General features: G+C 43.5%; 1 protein-coding gene across 2 annotated transcripts in view; it reads right to left on the bottom strand.

Annotated features, from left to right (window-relative positions):
• Window positions 1-27,402, bottom strand: part of arhgef12b (Rho guanine nucleotide exchange factor (GEF) 12b) — a 53,475-nt gene that overhangs the window by 16,660 nt on the left and 9,413 nt on the right. Inside the window, exons 2-26 of one of the 2 annotated variants that reach the window (XM_079507350.1) lie at window positions 23,400-23,494; window positions 23,010-23,108; window positions 22,456-22,505; window positions 22,003-22,060; window positions 19,706-19,893; window positions 18,941-19,012; window positions 18,570-18,629; window positions 17,695-17,805; window positions 16,531-16,653; window positions 15,179-15,277; window positions 14,279-14,389; window positions 13,547-13,645; window positions 12,966-13,008; window positions 12,516-12,621; window positions 12,075-12,212; window positions 9,530-9,562; window positions 8,892-9,006; window positions 8,373-8,478; window positions 7,988-8,200; window positions 7,488-7,626; window positions 6,106-6,257; window positions 5,550-5,696; window positions 4,583-4,668; window positions 4,116-4,241; window positions 2,695-2,809 (exon numbers count right to left, since the gene is read on the bottom strand). In XM_079507350.1, coding sequence (XP_079363476.1) covers window positions 2,695-2,809; window positions 4,116-4,241; window positions 4,583-4,668; window positions 5,550-5,696; window positions 6,106-6,257; window positions 7,488-7,626; window positions 7,988-8,200; window positions 8,373-8,478; window positions 8,892-9,006; window positions 9,530-9,562; window positions 12,075-12,212; window positions 12,516-12,621; window positions 12,966-13,008; window positions 13,547-13,645; window positions 14,279-14,389; window positions 15,179-15,277; window positions 16,531-16,653; window positions 17,695-17,805; window positions 18,570-18,629; window positions 18,941-19,012; window positions 19,706-19,893; window positions 22,003-22,060; window positions 22,456-22,505; window positions 23,010-23,108; window positions 23,400-23,494 — 2,684 coding nt within the window. Of the gene's footprint in view, window positions 1-2,694; window positions 2,810-4,115; window positions 4,242-4,582; window positions 4,669-5,549; window positions 5,697-6,105; window positions 6,258-7,487; window positions 7,627-7,987; window positions 8,201-8,372; window positions 8,479-8,891; window positions 9,007-9,529; window positions 9,563-12,074; window positions 12,213-12,515; window positions 12,622-12,965; window positions 13,009-13,546; window positions 13,646-14,278; window positions 14,390-15,178; window positions 15,278-16,530; window positions 16,654-17,694; window positions 17,806-18,569; window positions 18,663-18,940; window positions 19,013-19,705; window positions 19,894-22,002; window positions 22,061-22,455; window positions 22,506-23,009; window positions 23,109-23,399; window positions 23,495-27,402 lie in introns of both variants that reach the window. The other variant, XM_079507349.1, reaches the window with a different exon arrangement.

The following is a 27,402-nucleotide window of genomic DNA, read 5'->3' on the forward strand; positions in this document are numbered from 1 at the left end:
TAATAAGCGGGTATGGCTGAGTGGTCATTGTTTATATAAATCTAAATTATCTACAAACAATGACCACTCAGCCATACATTATCCCTTACATAACTAACACAGCTGCAGTGGTGGAAGGTGGTATCCCTTCCCTGCTCTTGTACAGAGACATTTAGATGCCGTGGTTGGGTAGGACCACTACTGCTTCACAGAGGTAGACATTTAGATGCTGTGGTTGGGTAGGACCACTACTGCTTCACAGAGGTAGACATTTAGATGCTGTGGTTGGGTAGGACCACTACTGCTTCACAGAGGTAGACATTTAGATGATGTGGTTGGGTAGGACCACTACTGCTTCACAGAGGTAGACATTTAGATGCTGTGGTTGGGTAGGACCACTACTGCTTCACAGAGGTAGACATTTAGATGCTGTGGTTGGGTAGGACCACTACTGCTTCACAGAGGCAGACATTTAGATGCTGTGGTTGTGTAGGACCACTACTGCTTCACAGAGGTAGACATTTAGATGCTGTGGTTGGGTAGGACCACTACTGCTTCACAGAGGTAGACATTTAGATGCTGTGGTTGGGTAGGACCACTACTGCTTCACAGAGGTAGACATTTAGATGCTGTGGTTGGGTAGGACCACTACTGCTTCACAGAGGCAGACATTTAGATGCTGTGGTTGGGTAGGACCACTACTGCTTCACAGAGGTAGACATTTAGATGCTGTGGTTGGGTAGGACCACTACTGCTTCACAGAGGTAGACATTTAGATGCTGTGGTTGGGTAGGACCACTACCGCTTCACAGAGGTAGACATTTAGATGCTGTGGTTGGGTAGGACCACTACCGCTTCACAGAGGTAGACATTTAGATGCTGTGGTTGGGTAGGACCACTACCGCTTCACAGAGGTAGACATTTAGATGCTGTGGTTGGGTAGGACCACTACCGCTTCACAGAGGTAGACATTTAGATGCTGTGGTTGGGTAGGACCACTACCGCTTCACAGAGGTAGACATTTAGATGCTGTGGTTGGGTAGGACCACTACCGCTTCACAGAGGTAGACATTTAGATGCTGTGGTTGGGTAGGACCACTACCGCTTCACAGAGGTAGACATTTAGATGCTGTGGTTGGGTAGGACCACTACCGCTTCACAGAGGTAGACATTTAGATGCTGTGGTTGGGTAGGACCACTACTGCTTCACAGAGGTAGACATTTAGATGCCGTGGTTGGGTAGGACCACTACTGCTTCACAGAGGTAGACATGTAGATGCCGTGGTTGGGTAGGACCACTACTGCTTCACAGAGGTAGACATTTAGATGCCGTGGTTGGGTAGGACCACTACTGCTTCACAGAGGTAGACATTTAGATGCCGTGGTTGGGTAGGACCACTACCGCTTCACAGAGGTAGACATTTAGATGCCGTGGTTGGGTAGGACCACTACCGCTTCACAGAGGTAGACATTTAGATGCCGTGGTTGGGTAGGACCACTACCGCTTCACAGAGGTAGACATTTAGATGCTGTGGTTGGGTAGGACCACTACTGCTTCACAGAGGTAGACATTTAGATGCTGTGGTTGGGTAGGACCACTACTGCTTCACAGAGGTAGACATTTAGATGCTGTGGTTGGGTAGGACCACTACTGCTTCACAGAGGTATTGCATGGAAGTAATCCCAAACCCCAAATGGGCTTTTCATCTTAACTTTAGCAGTAGAAATTTCAGCAATTGAGCAGAATTCCCGGGTTCAGATCTCCAGTAAGACAAACCTTACGGATTGCAGCTTTAGCCCAATGAAACCGGAAAAGCATCCTTGTCATTTTAGATCTCAGCGTTCGACTATTAAAAAATAGCAGATACCAGTATACAAGCTCACAGCGCGTCACTTCGTGCTGCGCTGCGAGCTTGTACACCTGCTATTTTTTTACATTTTCGAAAAGAAGAAAATCATGTTTTTTGTGTAATTTTGACTCATGAAAAAGTTTGCAGTGTAAACTAGGGCCCATTTTCCACCAAAACAACTTAGGTTCTCTTTATTTTTTATGATGGTTTATAGCTTCTTCCAACCTGAATAGTGACACACCCACTTTGGTTCCCACTTCAGGGCAAGAAGAAGTCTTTTTTTGGTTCAAGCTCCGAATTAAATTTGGTTCAAAATTAGGCGGGGGTAAAAAAATAAATCGGGGCCTGCAGGGGGACGTGGGAGAGGTTCCACAGAATGAACTCACCGGTGTACTTGGGCCTGCAGGGGGACGTGGGAGAGGTTCCACAGAATGAACTCACCGGTGTACTTGGGAGAGGTTCCACAGGATGAACTCACCGGTGTACTTGGGAGGTTCCACAGAATGAACTCACCGGTGTACTTGGGAGGTTCCACAGAATGAACTCACCGGTGTACTTGGACCTGCAGGGGGACGTGGGAGAGGTTCCACAGAATGAACTCACCGGTGTACTTGGACCTGCAGGGGGACTTGGGAGAGGTTCCACAGAATGAACTCACCGGTGTACTTGGACCTGCAGGGGGACTTGGGAGAGGTTCCACAGAATGAACTCACCGGTGTACTTGGGAGGTTCCACAGAATGAACTCACCGGTGGGAGAGGTTCCACAGAATGAACTCACCGGTGTACTTGGCGATGGGAGAGGTTCCACAGAATGAACTCACCGGTGTACTTGGCGATGGGAGAGGTTCCACAGAATGAACTCACCGGTGTACTTGGCGATGCTCTCCAGCAGGAGAGGATATTTGGTCAGCCTCTGCATCTCTATGGGGATGATGTCTTTGAGCTGCAGCCTGCGACACTGACGGTTGCTCTCTGCTTCCTGATCAACGACACCACACCGTGGAGGCTTATACAGTCTATATATATATATACCATCATGTTCCTTCATGTTTGACCAGTGTGCAAAACGATACATATTTTAATGAATTGGAAGTTTGTCAATCAATCAATCACTCACGCGATGAAGTGGTTTCAACACTAGTAACTTGGGCACTGACCACAAAAGTATTTAATGAAAAAATAAATCTCACAGAGTTACCACATTCTATAAAAGTTGTCAATTCATAAGAGGACAAAAACTAAATTCAAAAGCAGATGATAAATAGTTTATGATAATATGTTTTACAGGCAGCTTTACAGCAGCACACATGCTCAATGCTATTGACAACATCAGTGTAGTACTGTTAACACTCCCATCGCCCAGGACGAAGTACTTTGTCCTTTCTATTAGTAACGCCCGACACCCAGGACGAAGTATTGTCCAAAAGACGAAGATTATTGATATGAGAACGGATCGCATGGCTCTATAGCCCAGGCGCGCCTGCTGGGCAATCCTCGGTGATGTGCAAGAGTGAGACGTCATCGAAAAACTCCCTCCCCTGTTTAGCTGATGAAAACGAAAATCTTAAAACGTTCATAACTCGCGATCTAAATCATCCCGTCTTTTTATGAAAAAAGATCCTGAGTTAGACGGCGCTCCGCGGTCCAGTCGCTAGTCTCGATAGATTTATTCTTGTCTCCCGTTGTTGTCGATCGACTCTAGAGTGGTGTGGCTATTGTTAGCTGCTACACACACATCAACAACTTCCACCGGTCCGTCCGGAAAAGGGGTCCGTGTTTATAAATCGAATGGGCGCTATAATGTAATGGATTAAATAACCCCGGGCAATTAAAGTGTTAAAATGTACCTAAACCCATTCAGGATGGGAACCCCTTTTGGTGTTTTAAGCATTATGTTATACTTTAGCTGTTGAAAAATAGCAGATCTACAAGCTCATAGCATGGCACAGCTTGTAGATCTGCTATTTTTGAAAAATCGTGAAAATGTGGCGCAAATCTTTGAATATATATTCTTCCAGAGCAAACTTTTTTAACTCAGAACTTTGCTTCTGGAGGGTCCCTGGAACAACATATTTTCAGATGGGGGTCGGCGACCAATTTACATATAATTTTGGGGGTCCTTGACATGAAAATGTTTGAGAACGACTGACATAGATGTCAGGATTTAGAAGACATTTTGTAGAATCGTCCTCAGGGGGTTAAAGTGTCTGACATTGTACAGTAAACGGCGTGCGAGAGAGAGAGAGAGGCAGGTCAGACTGATTGATAGGATGTGCATTGTTGACCTGCATGAAGGAGGTGAACCTCTGGTCTTTCTTCTGTCTGCTCTTGATGAGCTCCAGAGCAGACGGCTGGTTGCTGCAGAACGTCCCCACTGCCTGCTTGATCTTCTCCTCCTCCTCGCCACTGAACTGCAGTTCAAGCACGCACACGCACACACACACACACGCACACGCACACACACGCACGCGCACACACGCGCACACACGCACACAAACACGCACACATGCGCAAACACAGACACACACACACACGCACACAAACAAAATGATTTGGATGCAAATTATTATTATTAATTCTTAATGTTCTTATTTTTTATTAAAAAAGCAGATTTACAAGCTCACAACACAACGCCTACTCACTTGGTGAGCTTGTAGATAAACTATTTCACAGTACAGATTACAGTACAGAGTATACAGTATGATAACGACTCGAGTAGAACCTAATTCTCCACTTTGCTTAGATGTCTTACCCATGTCAGGAGATCGTTCCCAATCGGTCCTATCACCGAAGTCTCACTCCTCTTCCTGATGGCTGTCATCTGCTCCGTTATAGACACTGTGTGGGAAACAGGACCAACAAACATGTGCAGAAGGAAGTACAGTGGTGTTTAAAGTCTAATTGCTAATTTTAGCTAATTATTATGATTGATAATTGACTGAATTTGCTTTGATAAAGAAGCAGCATAATTTCCAAGCTCATTCATTTATTCAATCTTGCAGTTTTACACGCAATGGAATGTCACTACTCACTGCAAAAAACAACATACAATGCTTAGAAACGTGCTTACAGGGCCGACCGATAGCCGTGTGGGTAGGGCACTGTACAGACAGTAGCGCAATGGACGCAATTCTCTGATCAGCAAATCTCTAGTTCGATTCTCAGCCAGCCGGACCATTTGCTACTCTACAAAATACAAAATTGCAACGCATTGTGAGCTTATAGATCTGCCATTTTCAAAAGATTTGTATACATTTTTACATTTGAAAACCTATGAAATAGGACATTCCTGCACAATGAGTACTTTCTACTTTTGGTACTTTAACCCATTCTGGGCGGGAACTCCTTTTGGTGTTTTAAGCACTATGTTATACTTTAGCTATTGAAAAATAGCACCGAGTGCCACGCTATGAGCTTGTAGATCTGCTATTTTTGAAAAATCGTGAAAATGTGGTGAAAATTTGGAATATATTCTTTCAGAGCGAACATTTTTAACTCAAAACTTGGCAGCCAAACTGTCAGGATTTAGAAGGCATTTGTAGAATCGTCCTCAGGTCTAAATGGGTTAAGTACATTTTTATACCAATTATTTTGTACTTTTACTCCAGTAAATTTTGAATTTCCAGACTTTTACATATATAACTTATTGCTAAATTACAGTATTGACACTTTGAAACATGCGAGTGCTTCTCCCATCAGGTTGAATCAGTGTTACCAACCATGCAGCTGGAGGATTTGGTCCAGGTTGGTGAAGATGTGCTTGATGTCCTCTGGGGGCAGAATGCTGTCTCTGCTCAGCCTCTGGTAGAACACCGAGTCCAACACCCGAAGCATCCGCAAGTGGGCTCCCTCTGTGTACAGCAGCTCTGATGGTGGCCACGCACACGCACACGCACGCACACACACACACACACACACACACACACACACACAACACACACAACACACACACACACACACACACACACACACACACACACACACACACACACACACACACACACACACACACACACACACACACACACACACACACACACACACACACACACACACAGTTTTTAGTATTTCTTTGTAATGCACTGTGATACACTATATATTTTTGTATTGTAAAATACATGTAATTTTAATGTCTTGGACCCCAGGAAGACTACTGTAGCTGACGTTAAGTCGCCAGCTTGAAACTAAACTCAATTATTATTAATAAATGATAATAATAATAATAATGCACTATTATTATAATTATTCTTAGGATGAGAATGGAGGCAGCGTTACCGTTGATGACCTCTTGTCTCTTGATCTCCAGCGGGGCGAGGCCTGCCAGGACCTCTCGGCTGACCAGCCGCTGCCAGTTCAGAGGGTCCTCCCCGTACACCACCCCTCCGCCCTGGTCGTCCTCACTCTGGACCTCAGCCAGGCCGTCCATCCTACCACACCACACCACACCGCCGAGGGCAGAGAGGTCAGCACAAGACAGCGGTGGAGGGGAATAACCCATTCTGGGCGGGGACCCCTTTTAGTGATTTAAGCATTTTGTTATACTTTATTTTGTTATAGCTATTTTTGAAAAACCGTGAAAATGTGGAGCAAATTAATTTGAATATATATTCTTTCAAAATGTTTTTAACTCAAATCTTTGCTCCATCTGGAACTACATATGTCCAGATGGGGGTACCACAGCCAAATACAGATAATTCTGGGGGTACTTGACATGAAAATGGTTAAGCACCACTGACATAGAAACATGGGTTTTTCAGAAAAATCCAGATTTTGAAGACATTTTTTAGAATCGTCTTCAGGTGTAAATGGGATAATAAAGGCCTATTCATACTCCGGTTTTAGGTGATGAGGTGACCACCTTTTGGGTGGTGCTCACCTTATCACCTAAAACTGGAGTAACTACAGTATGAACAGGCCTTCACTCTGACAGATATACGTTTGTAGTTATAGCTACAGTCATCAGAGAAGGCGTTGGTTAGCCCTTACAACAGACTAATAAGAATAATACGATTATCTATTTATTTTCCAACAGAAGCTCCGATTACATTACCAAACTTGTTTTCTGAGACTCCCGTGTAAGGTAATGCTCTTCTCACCGGCCACCCCCCATGGTGAGCTCAAACTGAGTTTGTTATTGTTATAAGACACTTGAGCAGGGAAGCCTTGGGTGTTAACCAGGACGACACTGGACCATGCACTGCCTGCATATCATTTCCTTGAAATGAAGTGTCTACAGTATCTCTCCTGTGCATCACAGAATGGAAAGGCCCAGCTGATTACTTCAAATCAATTGTTATAACCAACTCTAGTGAATATTGAAACACTAGTGAAATGCTTATTTATTGTTATTATTATATTATTTGTGTTAGACATTGTTTGGATGCATTATTGCATACTGTAAGAATATTCTCTAAACCTATTTTACACACTAAAACACACACATCTGTCTGTATGGACAGTCGGACACGCACATGCCTGGTGCAGGAACAGATGGCGCATGTAGCTAAACTATTGCAGAGTGGCCCACTATTTTATCTGGGTTACACCTTGGCCATGTCGACTAATCAGATATATTAATTGTTAGAAACGATTGCACATTTTCCCTCCAAAGTGGACGATCCACTGGTATGAGGAATGGAGAAGCGCCCTGTTAGTACCTGTAAACCTCTTCCTGGAACTGTTCAAGGGGACAGGGGAAGTCAAAGTGAGGACTGTTCGGCTGACCTGTGCTGTCCTGGTTATCTCCAGAATGGACACCGTCACTCAGTCTGGACGGAGCTGAGGACGGAGACAGACCTGCACAGGACAGAACCAAAGGAGTCAAAGGAAAGAATAACAAAAAGCTGAACTAAGAAGTTATGTTATAGCTATAGGGAATATTAAAGAACGTTTTGTTCCCAAGTGTGGAATGAAACAACAGCCTTATTAGCAAAGGATTCATTATTATCACACATTTGTTTCAGAAAAATATAAAACATAATGTAAAAGCAGTGAACGACGGAAACCACAACTAACTCGATGCCCCTCCAAATCTGTTCAGCCGATTGACACCACCATGATAAGAATAATGACAATAGGGCCTGGTTGAGTTCATCACTTACTGTGAAATCATGCATAAATAATACATTGGGACGAGAGAGCAGGTTATCTCTCTCACCAGAGTCGGAGTCGTGTCCGCTGGGTTCTGAGAGCTGAGTGAGGGGCAGAGGGGAGGCTGGGTTGGGGAGGAGGTGAGGGCTGAGCCCGTCAGAGCCATCGCTGGACTGGCTTCCACGGACGCGGCTGTCAGGGTGCTCAGGGATGCTGACGGCTGAATGAGAGACCAGCTGCTTAGGGGAGCGCTGCTTGTTCAGCTCCATGGCCTTACCGACTGCGCGCACGCGCACACGCACACGCACACGCACACGCACACGCACACACACACACAGTTAAAGAGAAGAGCAAGGCGATGGGTGAAACCGTGCTGACATTCACAGCCAGCTACTTTGGTGGGAAACTTTAATTTTACAAATCACAATTCTGACATTCAGATCTCTACTCACTGGAAGGTGCGTCCACTCGGCTGGGTCGTCGAGGCTGACCAAGGATGCTGGGGAATCGAGGCTTTTTCACCTTCTCTTCTCCCTCCTTCTCGGGCTTGCTGCTCTTCTGTTTGTTGAAATCACACAAGCCATACCTTTCTTTTACCGACGAGTAACGTGCCTGCCTAGTTTACCATATTACACTGTTACATGTTACTCATTGTTGATAAATTGATAGATTGTACATTTATTATTGATGGACTATACAATATACTATTTCGGAGACCCAGTGCAGCTGTCTAGTGACAGAATCTAAATTAATAAAACTGTATCGTGACTCTTGATTGTTAACTCTCCTGTGTTTATCTTTCCTCTGTGGATCAATAAAGGTTACAATTGTCGAATGCATAACTTTCCCACCAAGATGAGAAACTGTATATTGCCTGCCCTATAGTGTTACTATAGTGTGTGTGTGTGTGTGTGTGTGTGTGTGTGTGTGTGTGTGTGTGTGTGTGTGTGTGTGTGTGTTTTCTCACACACCTTCATTTTGGGCAGGAAGTTGATGCGCACACGTTTTGGTTCGAGGCTGCGGGGCTCCTTGACCTTCACCCCAAGGTGTTTCATGTACGTGAGGATGACGTACTGCATGGTTGCACTGCAGCACGAGACACACGCTCGTTAAACACTTGAACCCTAGCGGCCGCTTTATGGGCAACTAATTGGGCATGTTGTGATAGGTGAACGTTTAGCGAAAATAGACGATCTACAAGCTCACAACAAGCCTGTAATACAGTAAATAATAAATGAGTGCCCTGGAGAACCCCGGGCTACAAAGTATATAAAGTGGTTAAAAGGCAATTACTCATTGTCATCTGCTAGTTTATACGGCTCAAACATACTAAAGTTCACTACTGATTCCACAATACAATCATTGTATTAATAGAACATATGACTATGAGTCATACACTGCTTAATGTTAACTTTCCTACAGATGGTGATCTAACAGTCTTGAGAAGGATTTAATTTCAATGGCAGTGAGGCTGGTTCTTGCTTACATTAGCCTACTGAATGAGTCTGCATTCAGGGACTAGCTCCCTGTCCACTCGACCAGTCATTCAAGTGTCATTCTGATGAGATAGATAGATGTTTTTATGAAGTTAATTTTACTTTTATCTTACCACTTCTCCTCTTCTGTGGGTTGTGATGTCATCCTGGAAGAGACAATAAATATATATAAACAAACAAACAAAATAAATAACTCTATACTTGGATAAACCAGTGTCATTTGCTGAAAATAGCCAATATATAAATTCACAACACGTAGAAATCAAGCTTAACCCTAACAGTGAGCATTCAGCCCATATCTCCTTACTTGACCCTAACTTTCTGGAACTGCAGTAAAATCTAATTGGGAACATCAATTATGTCTCTAATTAGACATGCATCTCCAATCAACTACTTTGATGTCCAAAATGTGGCCTGTCAGGCTTATGACGCAAGCATGTGTGCACACAAGCCTCAGTTTCATGAACCTTGTAATGTGATGCAGCTCACAGACTCCGATGAAGACTCAGATCATTCTTGTGCACAAAATGGTCATTGCACAAGTCAAATTAGAGCCGCACCATACATCGTACACCGGATATGTTCCATTTCTGGACCACTATGAATCTGGTGTCCCTATGTCATCATTATAGGTCAAAAGTTTTTTACTTTTGAAAACACAACCCGGTGCATCGTGTTGCGAGCTTGTACACATATCTATATATATATATATATATATATATATATATATATATATATATATATATATATATATAGATCCTAAGTGGTTACATTTAATTACTTTTTGAGTGGTGTAAACCACTCCTACAACTGGCTTTGTTTTTGAGTGGTGTAAACCACTCCTACAACTGGCTTTGTTTGTGCAGAAAAAATGAGCATGGTTGCTATGTTCACCCTGTTCACCCGGGTGTGATTTCATTACGTCAGACATGATTTCATTACGTCAGACAATGAAATCATTCATTTACACCACTCATTTTTTTAAAACAAAACATCAGTTGAAAAACATCGGTCATCGGTGGTCTACGACTCACTGGATCAACATCAGCCCTAAAGATGTGGCATCAGTCGGGCTCTGGTCCAAATACAGTTCCCCCTACAGCTACGGGTACTGTATAATAAATCCTAGCTGTCTGCATGCATTCTTACTATTAAGAATGTGTTGCAACTTGCAACAAGCACATGTATTGTGTAAAGCTTTCAAAAGTACACAAAAGCATGTTTTTAAATTAGACTATATGTTATAAGTTGTAACAGGTTAAAATAAATACATTTTAAATCAGTCAATTAATTACAGATCGATCTCCCCAGTGAAATAAACAGAAAATAGCACAATACAAGAGTGTTGGCTAGCCATTCATTCTATGCCTAGCAATTACAAAATACAATCTAAAAGACACATCATAAACTAGAAAAAGTGCCCTTCTGGGCACAGGTCTGAGTGTGATGTTTGGCAAAATGTTTAGGAGCAATATAAACGTGTGTGTGCGTGTGCGCGTGCGTACATGCGTGCGTGTGTGTGTGTGACGTGGCTTGGCCTGTTGTAGCGCCACTATGAGGCTGATTTGAAAACTGTCAAGTGGCATTTCTTCCAAAGCCTAGTGGGAATATGCATGCACAGTTTCACCACAATCGGACGCTGCGTTGAGTAGTTGTGGTGATTTGTACAAAACGGGTACAAAGCGGGCTACTCCTGAAAAGTTTAGAAGCCAATCGTAGCCAATGAGGGTGGATTATGAGAAATCAAACAAACCCGTCTTGATCACATGACTATGGAGAGCATGTGTACCGATTTGCGTGAAATTTGGATAAAATCTGAAGGAGTAATATTAGAAAATGTGTTTTACATATGTCGGCCTCCTGGTGGCGCTATAAAGAGCAGATGTGAAAAATTCAAGGCAAAGGTTTTTCCTTGGCCTCTAGGGAGTTGGCATAAAAAGTTATCCACAGATCCGTGTAGTTAGAGGTAAAAACACTTTTTTGCCAGTTATAGCGCCACCATGAGGCTGAGTTGAAAATGTTCATGTGGCATTTCTTCCTCGGCCTAGTGGGAATGTGCGTGCACAATTTCACGGAAATCACACAGTGTGTTCATGATTTGCAGCATTTTGTTTGAAACTGAGCACTCCTGCTTGCTTTGGAAGCCAATCTTAGCCAATCAGGATGGAGTCTGAGAAATCTGAAAGACCCGTTTCGTTGAATGGCTCTAGAGAGACTGTGTACCAATTTGCGTGATGTTTGGACAAAATCTGTAGGTGTCCTGTCCAAAAACTTGTTTTGCACAAAGCTGCCTCCTGGTGGTGCTATAACAGGCCGTTCTGGAAATTGGGGCAGAGGTTCATCGTTGGCATCCAGGGAGTGTGTGCGCAAAATTTGGCATCGACCGGGTTAACGGTGCCGGAGATTAGCTGATCACAGACGGACGGACGGACGGACGGACGGACGGACGGACGGAGTGCAAAACATACTCTCTCCCCATGCCTTCGGCCTGGTGGAGACAATTAAGATTTAATTCGGCTAGGAAACTCTGTAGTCTTTGGAAAGGGGCAATTCCTGTGAAGTGTGTGTGTGTGTGTGTGTGTGTGTGTGTGTGTGTGTGTGTGTGTGTGTGTGTGTGTGTGTGTGTGTGTGTGTGTGTGTGTGTGTGTGTGTACTAACAGTATGTCCTCTATCTTGGAGATGATGTGCTCAGCACAGGAGCGTTCTTTATCCAGGGCCGATGGCTCTTTTCTTTTGTCCGAGTCCAGTTTACACAACATATCCTCCGCTAGTGTCAGACCCATGCTACGCTTCTGCCTGCACACGCACACACGCACACGCACACGCACACACACACACACACACACACACACACACACACACACACACACACACACACACACACACACACACACACACAGGAAACATTCACATTACAAGCCACACAAACAAACTGATGTTTTGGCAATGAACAGCATGCACAACGTAGTCTAAATACAAATTACATAATTTGGTAATCATTGTGTGTGTGTGTGTGTGTGTGTGTGTGTGTGTGTGTGTGTGTGTGTGTGTGTGTGTGTGTGTGTGTGTGTGTGTGTGTGTGTGTGTGTGTGTGTTAACCTGAAGTCCTCCAGTTTCACGTGTAAGTCTGGTAAGAGGGTGTCTTGTAACAGCTGAGTGTACTGTCTACAAAGCTCTTCTGGGATCAAATCTAGTCTCCGTCGCTCTGAATGCATGCACACGCACACACACGCACACACGCGCACACACGCACACACACACGCACAGATGAGAGATGAAAGAAGATAAAATTAAAAACAGATTGACATTAATGCATTATTATCGTTCAGCTGAGAAATATGTGGAGATGCATTGTAATGTGGGCACATTAACAAATTACACATAAGAGAAAAATGAAAATAAATACATTTGTAATCCTAGTATGTCATTCATGTTGAAGATAAAAGAACTTGAATGATCCCTGGAATATTGGCTGAAATTAAACAAGATTATACTACATTTTCTCGGCTGTAAGATACAAGAAATATAATGGTGCCTTTCCGTGCTCACCCAATTCAGCTGCTATGGAGTCTGGTACAGGAACTTTAAGATTCTGAACAAGACAAAGACAACAGTTATAAACACTAGGAATCAAATTAAGCAAAAAATACACATATTGACCGTCAGTATATTGCCTCTCAAAACACATAACAGTCCCCTCCACAGTCTCTTTTTTTTAAAAAGAACTATATGTAGTAAACACCCCCCAATCCCCACAACTTCCCGTGGTATTGCTCTTGTTTGTGCAGATCCATAACATTTCAGAAAATGTATTCAAACTTCAAAGACGCACACATTGAACACAGAGGCTATGTCTGTATCCATATAAACATACAGTACATAAAAACCTTAACCACTTCACCCTATATTGCCATTGACTGGGTTATACTGCTCCTTTTTCCCCCAGTCCACACCAAATCTTCCAAATGTTCATCACTCTTGTTCATGTGGTAAAATTAACACAGAGGATTTACTGTGTAACGATGATGTGTGGCTACTTCTAACATGCTGCTTCCGACTGTTTGGTGTGTAATTGCTATGCTAGAGACAAGAAATCAACATCTGGAGTTAAAAGAAGGAGAATGACAAACCGCCGCTCGATCCAGGAAAACCGAATGGAAATCCATGAAGAGACGTCGGGTCTCTTTAGAGGTGCTCTGCTTGTGCAGGTCAGCATAGAGGTAGCATAGCTAGTCCAGGACAGACACACACACACACAGTACACACACACACACACACACACACACACACACACACACACACACACACACACACAGTACACACACAGTACGCACGCACGCACGCGCGCACGCACGCACGCACGCACACAAACTATTAATTTATGATTGAAAATAGAACAGAAACTGCTTTTGAGCACACGTAAAAAAACAAAAACAAGAGATGGGGTAAAGTCACAATACAATCAAGTACTTATATCTTCCAGGTTGCCTGGTTGCCATAGAAGCATGATTTTGAATGGCAACCATATGCAAATGGAGTGGGGTAATATTACCGGTTAAAGTAAGCCTGCCTGCTTTACCATTCAAATGAACCGTACAAGGCCAACTTATAGAGAAGCAAATCAACAATGTTCATTTGTACCAGTACACACACTTTATTAAAGTTATTTGTCCACAACCAAGTGAGAATACTGTGTGACCCAGTATTTCTACAGGCTGACAAACACTGCAAGGCTTATTGTAATACTGTTTGAATTGTAACATTATTGTATTTGTTATATATTGAAAAAGTAATAAGTTAATACGTACGAGTGAGTGAGTGAGTGAGTGAGTGAGTGAGTGAGTGAGAGCGTGCGTGCGTACCAGAGGTGCAGGGTCAAACTGTGAGACCACATGGTGGAGGAACGCTGCCAGGTGAGCCGGTCGGGATTTTAGGGACTCTATACTCTGAAAACAGCTACACTGACCGCTGATCTGTCGCGCGCACACACACACACACACACACACACACACACACACACACACACACACACACACACACACACACACACACACACACACACACACACACACACACACACACACACACACACACACACACAATAATAGGTATGTGGACACAATATGAACAGACATTCACACAAACATTTAATGTAATGTTTAATATGAATATATTCAAGACATGAAGTAAATTGTTAAAACAAAATATATTTGGGAGTCTTAAAGCCCTGCTAAAAGTCATCCTTTGCACTAGCAGGGCTAAAATCAACAAAACCACTAAAGTTCTTTTAGATTCCAAGGTGTTCCCTCAATAACAATATTTTGCATATTGTTTTGCAGTCCCCCACCTCCATGCCCCCAATCCCACAACTCCCCTAACCCCCAACCGCCAGCCCACACCTCGTAGCTCCTAAACTCCACCCCCTTACCCCCCAACTCACCTGCCTCCGTAACCCCAACCAGCCACCCACACCCCGTATCCCCAAACCCCCAATCAAATGGTTTTAGATATACAAGGTTTCCACCCAACAGCAAAGTTTTGCTTGCAAGTACCTGATCATATGCCAGTGTTTAGAAGAACCTGATCATTTGCCACAGTGTTTAGCAGTACCTGATCATTTGCCATAGTGTTTTGCAGAACCTGATCATATGCCATAGTGTTTTGCAGAACCTGATCATTTGCCACAGTGTTTTGCAGTATACCTGATCATATGCCATAGTGTTTTGCAGAACCTGATCATTTGCCATAGTGTTTAGCAGTACCTGTTCTTGCTGTGCATCAAAGTAGTCGTCCTCTGCTCCAATGATCTGAGGGATGATGCGGGCGGAGGGGCTACCCACGATGCACTGGGAGTTGGAGTCCTGAAAAACAATAAATCCAACATAGCGATGTTCAGATTCAGGTAGGCACGGAAGGCAGGAGGTGTACATTGCTAGATCACTCCCCGCCCACAGTCAGTCTGTCTCTCCACGTTCAACCTCACTTCATTGATTCTCATTCGCTACAAGCTAACTCACACACGCCCTCACACCCAGTGATACTCAGGCGGTTTATTAAAGATGACACTATTCACTCTTCATTCCACGTGTTAGCGGTCATAGATGGTGTACAGCCGCCAGTGGTTAAACTCCCTCCACCTCCTCTCTGTGGCATAGTGCTTATGTTAATGGTTGATTCTGAGATTGTACTGTGGATATGGATTGTGCTATGATATGTAGTATCTTTTTTTTAAATGTTTTTTTTTTGTGGCTTTCGCCTTTATTTTATATTTTTTTCATGGAGGGACAGACAGTAGGCTGACAGGAAATGGGGAGAGAGATGGGGGGAAGACATGCAGTAAAGGCCGTCGGGATCGGGAGTCGAACCCGCGGCACACTGCCAGACTGGATTACCAGCCAAGGTGCCTGGACCACTGAGCCACGGCACAGGCCGATATGTAGTATCTTTCTTAACTCATGCAACTGAAGCTCCAATGTTATGTTCATGTAATAACTGTATCTTATGCTCTGCTCCTGGGCGTTTGTGATGTCAGACTCTGTGTCACTTGCGCAGGTAATCTGTAATATCACATGAGCAGAGCCACACCACCAAACTGAATGCAATATCATTGCAATGAATGTTTAATCCTGAGCTGAAGTGTAACTGAACCACAGTCAGTTACAATACCCTAATAGTAATGAACATCTGTGAAAACTACAGTACACTACAGCACAATCTCCTTCATACGCTATACTTCATATCAGGGCTATATTCAACTCAATTGTTCAGGGGGCCACATTGGAAAGTAATAAAAAGTAATAAGTAATAAAAAAATAATAATAATAATAATTTGAAAACTTCATTGGCGGGCCGAATTTGGCCAGTTGAATAGCCTTGCTTTATATATTCATTAATTTATGTGACCTACTTTAGAATGGTCAGATGTTTTTAGGGGGCTTGAAATTGATTTTGTCCTTGATCATTTATTTATTTAATAATGTTCTAAACGTGTGTGTGTGGGTGTGTGTGTGTGTGTGTGTGTGTGTGTGTGTGTGTGTGTGTGTGTGTGTGTGTGTGTGTGTGTGTGTGTGTGTGTGTATGCGTGCTGTGAGTGCGTGCGTGCGTGTGATCTTACAAGGTCAGTTGTTTCCTGTGGGTCTGCTGAGGGACAGATGAGGCCATCTAAGGGGGTGCTTTTTGGGCCGTGGCTGGGCATCTCTTTCTGGCAAATGCTCTGTGGGAGGGGGCTTCCATGCCCCTGACACGCACGCACACGCACACGCGCACACACACACACACACACACACACACACACACACACACACACACACACACACACACACACACACACACACACACACACACAGGCAAAATTGTCTGTTTAGTCTAGTGCTGAATACAGGGAAATTCCCTGATCTTAAACAACAGCCTTATCGCCATTAGAGACTGTGGTAAAAATACACCCGTTATTACAGAAAAAAGCTGTGTAAGCACTTTTCCAGTAAGTGTTGAATGCAGCACCAGACTGTGGACTAGTACATCATAATACATAAATACACTTTCCTCACCCACAGTCATAGTTTTCACACAAAAACAACACGCGGGTCATTCTTCACTTTCATATCTCAAGTAAAAAACTAGAGGTGTGACATTTATTTGTCCTATTGAGTGAGTCATTGTAGAACAAAAGGACCATTCATGCGGGGCAGGAATTTGACCCAGAGTTACAGCGACTGGTGTCACATCTCGATTGACGTGCTCGTTACGTACGTATTTATTGACGTTATCATACTCTTCCCAAACTGCTCTTACAACATTTGACCATTTTGGCCATGGGGTGTCTATAGTAACTTCAAGTAGTCTTATCTACTGTGCCAACATGGAAAACATGCAACACCACAGTGACAACATGACAAATAGTGGAAAAAACAACAATCTACTACACTGTACTACACTTCTTAGCTGGTGCACAGACACCATCACTTACGCACAGTATACACTACCTAAATGTTTGATAGCTGCTACTACTTGCTCAAGTAACTGTATTTATTTTCTTTCTAGCACGCACTTAGCACGCACTTCATTAATTTCACCCACTTGTTTTTTCACCTGTAAACTTGTGGTGTGATAGGGTACAAAATGCGACCAAATGTGTCAATTAAGTTTCCATTTGTACACTCTCAGAGTTACACACGACACGTGGCATTACTAACCCTGTCCCTAACCCAAACCGAACCGCACGTTGTTCCCGACGCAATGGCGGTGCGTCGGAATGCCACTCTCCCCCCACTGTACTCACAGTGATGTTGGACCAGGGGCCGTTGCTGCCACTGTCCCATCGTGGAGTCAGGGGAGTGTCCACCTCCTCCACATCACCATCTCTGGACCACACGCCAGGCGAGCCACCGTCCTGAAACACATACACATGTTATGCATATACTGCACATACTTTATATATAAATTTACATGTGAGTATAGCGGTGATGCTCATCCATTTTAAAAACAAGGCCTATTAGAATCATAGGCGGTGCCATGAATAAAAACACTTTCATCGTTTGTTGCAGCAACATGATTATTTGTTTTTACAATCTTCATTAACTTAGGCATACATGAACTACAGATACCCGGGACTACATTTTTGATACGATGTTCAGGGAAAGAATCACACTCGTGTGAAGTGAGGGGCGCTCTTATCATCATACATCATCACACATCACATTCCATGCTCAGCCAATCAAATCATCACTATGGGGTACACACAGACACACAAACCGGGTCATAGGAGGGGCCAGCGCCCCTCAAAAATGTAAGAATCTAAAATACACTGAAGGAATATGTCTGGAATTGGGGCTGGGGTGGACTGCGGGATATTTCTGTGCATCTCTGTTATATTGTTTTGTTTTGTTTTGTTTTGTTTTGTTATGTGTTTGTTTTGTTATGCATTTAGTTTGTTGTGTTTTGTCTATGTCTATGTCAATGTTTCATATATAAAAGAAAATGAATAAAGTACAAATCATAAAAAATAAAAAAAGTAAGAATCTGACCATATCGCTGGTCACCCCTAAGCCAGATCTTAACAGTACGTGACCAAATCCCGGGATTCAGTGGAGGGAGAGGTCACAGACAGGGCGATGGATATGCTAATGAGAGGTGTATGGGTCCCCGACGCCTGACCTGGTCTTGTAGCAGTGGATGATGCCTGCCAGCTTCCTGGTTCTCCTTCAGTAGTTTAGCCTGAGGGTTTCTGCTATGATCCTCCTTCATAGCCTGAGTGCATGCATGCACAAACACACATCCAGGCATATGGTGACTTTTAGTATTATTACATTCCTACTATTCCTATTATTACAGTCTGTCCCTCTCTCACTCTCACTCTCTCACACACACACACACACACACACACACACACACACACACACACACACACACACACACACACACACACACACACACACACACACACACACACACACACACACACACACACACACACACACACACACACACACACACACACACACACACACACACACACACACACACACCTGTGAGTCCCCTTGCTCCTTAGTCTTGTGCAGGCAATCAGCACTCTGGCATTGTAGAGCTCCGTTATCCTCCTGGAGGTGGAGAGAAATGTTATTCAGAGCTGGATTCTATGAGCGTCGTGACTATTTGGCCGTGGGAAAAGCCATGTTCTTCTTTATTCTTTAAGGAAGTGATGGTGCCAATGTGTCTCCGAAATCTCACAAACTCCTACAGAGACTAAACACAGAGCAGATGAGGAACCGAGCAGATGACTCGTTTCAAGCACACGCGCTGGTATGCCTCGTTTGCTAGATGAAACTGAGATCACATACATTCATATTGTGTGCATTTCTGCTTAAAGGTCAGGGAAAGAACAGGATAGAGCTTGAAGCGTGAGGTTGACCACACCCACATGCCCAGCTGACTCCTGCAACCCCCTTGCTGTCGCAGCCTGAGGCCATCTAAGCTAAAGCAGTGGTTCTCAACCTTTTCAGGCCGTGACCCTCCAAGACATGGCCAAAGCATTTCCGGGGGTCCCCAGCCAAAAACGTTGAGGACCCCTGCCTTATGGTTCTGTAACTCTGAGTGTACAAATGGGGGGGTTAATTTGGTTCCATTTGTACACTCTCAGAGTTAAATTGACATTGGGATAATTAGTGTAAATTTGGGGGTCCTTGTCATGAAAAAGTATGGGTACCACTGATTTACAACACATGCACACACACGCACACGCACACACACGCGCGCACACACACGCACACACACACACACACACACACACTTACCGTGGGAGGCAGTGGGGAGGTGCTGTGGTCCTCTCTGTCTGGCAGCAGGGGTGAGGATGGAGAGGGGGAGAGACAGGCCTCTCCCTGCTGCTCCTCCTGCTGCTGCTGCTCCCTGTTGGCCCCCTCCTCCTCCAGGGGGATGAGTCCGGGGGGCCTCCCCAGTACTGTCAAGGCTACATAGGAGCCCGCTGCAGAGGCAAGGAAGAGCCACGGATGAGCGGTTCACACGTTTGAGAGATGACTGTCAAATCTGACCATTGACGCCTTTGCTGACATTAAGAGTAGTGGTGGGCGACAGTTAATCGAACAAATTGATATATTCGAGTATAAGAATAATCAATAGTAGATCATATAATACCAGTAAGACGCCCTAAAAGGGCGAGGTCGCGTGCACGCATCCGCCTGGGTGACGGCAGACTGCTGGGCGAGCGCTGGCGCTTTGGCATGGGGGGGTCACATCAACATATGTAATGAATTCTGTACTGACCATATGTGGAGCGTGTCTTGAGTGTACAGGGTTTGATGAGGTCAGATCAACATCTGTTATGTCAGAACAGGTCAGCTCTATATGGAGATCTAGGGGTGGCAGCGGGGCAGTGTCTTGAGTGTACAGGGTTTGATGAGGTCAGATCAACATATGTATTATGTTATGTCAGAACAGGTCAGCTCTATATGGAGATCTAGGGGTGGCAGCGGGGCAGTGTCTTGAGTGTACAGGGTTTGATGAGGGCCCAGGTAGGGCCGGGCCTTAATTTTCGGGCCTGTTGAGAACTCTAGTTTTCGCCGGCTGCTGGGCGCGGCTGCACTAATAACTATCAACTAGTTAATAGTTTGTTTGTTTGATTAAATGTTTGCATTTTCAACTTTGGCCAACACCTGTTCCAACTTGCTTAATATCAGCCTTTGATACCTCTTTTATTTTGCCTTTACTTTTATTGTCCCTTATGTCTAAAGACAACAACAGTGAATGTTCCAACCCAACCCGTATGAACTTCCGTTCCGTTTCCTGGAAACCCAAAAAAGAAAAAGAAAAACCCACTTCAGCTAATGACTGCTCCTTGTTAAAACCCAGCATGGGTGAGCCATTGTTCGGTGGGTCTTTTTCACCCAGAGAGCAGAGACAGCAGTGACTCACTGATTACTGGAGGCTGAAGACTCACCCAACTAAACGGTATTGTTTCAGTATTTTGAAAGTTTATTGGTAGGTTTTGAAGCTGGCAATAAAAAACTAATGTGTTTTACTTTACAACATTGTTTCATGCTTCTATGTTGCTCCCTGGGCACTCCTGCAGCTTTGCATTATAATACACTCCTTGTGTAGTGTACACTCTATTGTACCACCACTTAATGCAATTGTAGTCTAGACTACTTTTGTACTTGAGTGTGCATTGTTGTTGTGTATACAGTGGTGTAATCAAATGCATTTGTTTACACCACTAAGCAAATACACAGTAGAATATCTTCATATTCTTTGCAAATGATAAAATACCTAATCTTTTGGACAAGTAGGAGGGTTAAGGCAAAAACTGTACAGTCAGGCAGGCTCTGCGGAATGCAACCAGAACAGCTGTTTTAGAACATGCCTGGAGTGAAATTGAAAAGTAATGAACCATAGTCTCATCATTGCAAACCTTGTCACCATGTGGTTTGCTGATGCACATACAATATTGACATCCATGTGTGACAAGTCAAACCAACAGGTCTTTAATGCATTGAAATTGGGAAAGCATCTGTGTCATTTTAGATTTTAGCGTCGTCTGTTCAAAAAGTTCAAAGCTCTGCAAGCATACACATCTGCTACTTTTGGAACATTTGAAAGATTTACTGGTTTAGAATACATTTGGAAATCTTGAAAGAATTACTGGTTTAGAAGGCATTTGTAGAATCGTCCTCAGGTCTTAATTAAGAGCTAATAGTTGTGTCGTTTATGGCAGTTCCGTGACCACAGAGAGCAAAGGTCCGTTTCTCTTTGTTTTTCTCATATAGGAGGGTTATTAAAAATTTCGGCCAGGGGTTTTAGGGGCTACCACCAGGCACCAGCTATGACAAAAAATAATTTTCTGTGACTTCTTGGTCTGAGGAATCCATAAGTGATGTTAATTTAATGATTTAACCTGTTTTTGCATTTCTTATCCAAGATGGCCGCCAATTATCAGCTCTGAAAGGTACATTTTTCAACATTGTCGAAGAACCTTCATATTAGGCTCAAATGAAAGATCTGCTCAAGCTGATGCCAGTACAACTAAAATGAAGTACACAGTATTAAATGTCAAGCGTAATGGAAACCAGGTACTTACATTTGATCAACTTCACAACTTCTATATGGTTGGAATGTGTTACCAAGGTCCCGTTAACCTGCCGAAGAAGAACATCACGAGAGTTGAACCCTGAAGCCCTTCAACATAACTAAAAGTCCAAATATAATTCCTACATTTGATGGACTATATTGACTACATTGTTTACTGTATATTTTCTTATACATTTAACAAAGGTACCGTACAATATATATTTATTTATACAATAAAACCGGTGTTTCCCATGTAACACCTGTAATTATGCAGAGAAACTGTTTTCTATGATGTTTAAATAGATGTGTTATCAACATCTGTGGTGATGTTTAACCAGTGCGTTTGAAATGTGTTGAATTACGTTCTCAATGTGAGTCATGAAAAGGTAATACTTTACACTCATTACATTTGTGTTTTTAGTTTTTAGTTTTTGTTAATTCTCAGAAAACAAATGTTTCTCACCTTAATGATTCTATCGCCTGTCTGGACACCAGCTCGCATCGCAGCGCCATCTGCAGGACAAAAGACACAATTGGAACGCGAAACCGCTGTTGCTATGTGTTGTGTGTATTACCTTGGCATAGGGCATTGAGCATATTTTTTCCCGATTTTGTAGGCCTCATATCAAGATCAGGTAGATTATAGTTATAGTCACCAATGTACACAGTTTTTAAATTCATAAATTCCTTTTTTTATTTTTTACATAGTGGTTACTAGTCGACTAGTCGACTAGTAAACTAGGCAACTAGTCAACTAGTAAAAATGACTAGAAGTGAATGCCCTACCTTGGCAGTAGCCTATCGGTCATCTTTGGTTTTGGACATGCTTTATTTTACTGTACAGCACTTTGTAAACTATATAGCTTTGTTTCAGTCTACATTCGTATTAGTGTGTGTGTGTGTGTGTGTGTGTGTGTGTGTGTGTGTGTGTGTGTGTGTGTGTGTGTGTGTGTGTGTGTGTGTGTGTGTGTGTGTGTGTGTGTGTGTGTGTGTGTTCATGTGCAGCCAGACTCTTACCTTCTCTGACCAGCTGTACAAATACAGGGTTGTCTCCACTCACTGTCAGCCCAAAGCCATTCTCATCTCTCTGGATGATCACACAGCGCTGGACCAAACCTGTAGGCACACGCACACGCACACACACACACACACGCACACGCACACGCACACGCACAGTCGCACACACACACACACACACACACACACACACACACACACACACACACACACACACACACACACACACACACACACACACACACACACACACACACACACACACACACACACACACACACACACACACACACACACGGTTGTTTGTATTGCCAGTATGTAGGGCATACAGAAAACTGTGTACAACAGGATTCACAATTTTCTGTGTGACTGGTTTGCAATGCGTCTTACCTGTTGGGTCAAACTCATGTTTGAGGGAGACAGGAGATTTATCACTTTTAGGTTTCTTGTCTGGGGGATGGTCCTTGTTGAGAATATTAGGAGTCCTGTGGGGAAAAAACATTTAGAACAGTCACTAATTAGATTTTATTTAACTACTTGCACCCTACAGTATATACTGTACTGTAGGGTGCAGACCCCCCCGGGGTCTGTACTTGGTTGCCTCATTCTTTTCCTACACCAAATCTCTTTGCTGAAATGAACCGACTCCACCAGCCGAAGTCATGGGGAGAGTATGTTTTGCACTCCGTCCGTGTGTTCATCCGTCTGTTACAAGCTAATCTCCGGCACCATTGGCCCGGTCGATGCCAAACTGTGCACACACACTCCCTGGATGCCAACGACAAACCTCTCCACCGGAATTTCCACAAGGGCCAGTTATAGCGCCACCACATATCAACCTCATGGTGGCGCTATAACTGGCCCATTTGAGTTTTTACCTATAACTGCACCAATCTGTGTCAAACGTTCTATGCACTCGCCCTAGAGGCAAAGGAAAAACCTTTGACCTGCATTTTTCACATCTGCTCTTTATAGCGCCACCAGGAGGCCGACTTATGTGAAACACATTTTTTTATATTACTCCTTCAGATTGTATTCAAATATCACAAAACGGTACAAATGATCTCTATAGTCATGTGGTCAAGACAGACCCATTTGATTTCCCATATTCCATCCTGATTGGCTAGAATTGGCATCCAAAGTTTTCAGGAGTTTTGTACAAAATGCCGCAAATCATGAACACAGCGTCTGCTTGAAACTGTGACTGCTTACTGTGCACGCTTATTCCCACTAGGCTGAGGAAGAAATGCCACTTGACATTTTTCCCAAAACGCTCCTATCCTGGTGGAGACCTGTGACCCGAGGGGCAGTTCTCTAGTTTGTAATTGTAATGCATCGGTTCTGATTTCCGGCAGCCGATTTGACATCCTAAACGGAACAGAAGAAGACATTATGCAGTGCCTCCGTGCTACCACCTGTGACTCTAGGAAATGCATTACCGAATCGTTTCCATGCTCCCATCAGCATCACCGATGTAAACACTGCCTGAGGTACTATGATGATAACCTGACCTCATGTCACTCCTGGCTCACTTTCCCACATGAGACTTTAAGCAACACGACACCAGCAGCTACCCTCTCCACTTGTAGGCCCTCGGAGGGTACACAAGTATTACACTGTAAATTCCCGAGTGTTAATTGAACTCTGAACAAATGCAACCAAATGGACCATTTGGGGTTATATTTATTCTCAGACTTACAAATGAACACTGACAGTTTTACTGTGTAGTGCTCTCATTTGCTTCCGCAGCATTAACAACCACCTGCTGAGAGTGTGTGGGGATGGAGGGGGGGGGGGGGGGGGGGGTGGGGGATGGATGTTACAGGCTTGTGCGAGGAATATTGCTGGTTTAAACCCGCTGGAAAAAATTGTGTGGAAAGTTTTTATGGACACCTCCAACAAGTGCTGTCATTGTGCCTAGTAGTGCAAGGTGCTAACCAGGCCTCTCGCTTGTGTTTCGTTGATTCGATTAAATACGGGTTAAACGTTTCCTAATCAAAAGGAGCAGTATGATAATGCCACCAGTCTTTCAGCACCCTATAACAAGCCCCTTGCTACTGGTTTGACTGTCTGGCTGATCCGACATGCATATCCTTTTTGAAGACAGAGACGCCAGGTTGGTGCTTTTTAATGTATAAATAGCACGGACTCTGTCTCCTTCACTTCTCCCTTACTGCTCTCCTTCCGCGGGAGGCTTTTGTTTGTGTTACTGTTCCTCCCGTGGACAATGGGGGCCCTGCTCTTTTAACAATGGCTCTCACGTCAGAGCTAAGTTACTACACTGCAGCTTTGTGGGACCGATTCCCGGAAATAGAGAGGACTTCTGGCTCGGCTCCCATTTCCTGAATGTGGGAGAGGGCTGAGAATAAAGACGGAGAGAGGGAGAGGGGTGGGCAGCAGAAGACAGGAGGCAGGGTCTGGGGGAGAAATGTCATACTAGGCTTCCCAAAGTGAGCCGACTTTAAGTGCCCTCACAAACAACACAGATTATAAACCTTAACTGAGTCATTACAGTGATTCAAAAGAGAGCAGATAAATCAGAAGGTTGAATAGAGATCAAGGAATATTTCTCGAGGTGATAGCTGAATTCAAAAAGGCCCTTTTCCAGAAATACAGTAAATCATGCTCCCGTGACGATGGAGGAAAAAGGGAGACGCCAAAAAAGGGAGATGAAAATGGTGGTGGTATCTTTGTATTTTGGGAACAGAAAAATCTTTAAAAGTTCTTCTGCTCTGCTGTGGTTTGTGGAGATTAGCATCGATAAGACAGGGCTAGACTGAGTGAGGAAAGACATTATAAACTACAGACAGTCTGTGGGGGCTAAGTAGGTAGTAGGTACACAGTAAAGTCCTGAGTGTTAATCTATCACTGAGAGAGTACAAATGGTACACTCTCAGTTAGATTAACACTCAGGATTTTAACGTGTAGCACTGGATAAGACAAGAGGAACTCAGTGGATATTTAGCCCCTTCCAGAGTCCAGCCTTTAAGAAAACCATGTTGAGAGGCGGACACCAAAAGGAGCAGATGTGTTTTAGTCAAATAAACTGCAAAGTGGATGGGATATATAAATGGGATACATTTGTATAAGGTTTGAGAAAACAGAAACAGAAATCCCAGTGCTAATCTTGTGTAATTTATACATTGTTGTAAAATGGTGGCACTTGCCACAAAATACTATTTTGAATCAGTTATTTATTACGAGTGAAGCATCCCATACAATGTAGTATTTTGCTTCGCAACATACTGAGTCTCTCCTAAAGATGCTAGTCTGGAGTTCTTCAGCCTTTTATCACTCAGTATACAGCTTAAAATAAGTTCATTTAGACAAGAGCATTAGTTAGCAACTGACAAACTATATGACTAATGGTTTGACATATTGTTATTGAACTCTGGGATATCAAGGAATATTTCACTCACCAAATACGGCACATGACTTTTATTATAATGCAAGACTGTTTGCAAATAACGTGCCAGCAATTGCATTGCATTGACATCAAATATACTGTTGTACTCAAATTACCTTTGATGTACTCAAATTACTCATGATCAGAGCAGCTACGTGTACATGACAATGTCACCAGTAGCTTGTTTACTAAAAGTTCAATGACCACATGATAGAAAAAAGGAAATAAGTTAATAATTTATTAGCATCACCATTCAAACACAGTTCAGCAGCTTTAAGGTCACCTTTGAGAGTTGTTCCAATACTGATACCAATATGGGAAAAGCTGCCGATACTGCCTAAAATGCTGGTATCGGTGAGTATATGCCAATCCGATACCCCGTCATTTATCACATGACAATATTTAATTTATAGTCATATTTGGAATTTGTATTTATTCCTAGAGCAGTCAGTGGTTTTCAAACCTTTAATTATTTTTTGTAAGATATATATATATATATATATTTATTTATTTTGAGGGGCGCCAACCTAATCAACATGAGTTTACATTTTAATATATTAGCGCCCCTCACTTTCACACAATTTTTGCGGGGCGAGATATTTGGGGAAGACACGCAGCAAAGTTCGTCGGAATCGGGACTCGAACCCGGCCTAGGTGCTCGGACCGCTAGGCTGGCCATGGCCCAAACCTATTAATTTCAAGGACCGTCATAACTCTAAGAAAATGTTAAAATAGTATCGACCGATATGCAAGTTATTGCGTGTTGGAATCGGTATCGCGAAAGAAAAAACGGGTATCCCTACATCTCTACTTCGAGGTCACCTTTGTCTGCTGGCATTTATAGACGAGGAGTTTCTCCACTTGCCACTCTCCGCTTGCTTTGCTGTTATCAGGGAGAGAAATAGCCATCCACTTGTGCCTTGGATGCCACAAATACCAGACAATTCCTAAGGGATGATCACAACAAACCACTAAGCTCCAGAGGGT

The sequence above is a fragment of the Electrona antarctica genome, assembly GCF_951216825.1.
Source record: "Electrona antarctica genome assembly, chromosome: 8".
Classification (NCBI taxonomy): Eukaryota; Metazoa; Chordata; class Actinopteri; order Myctophiformes; family Myctophidae; genus Electrona; species Electrona antarctica.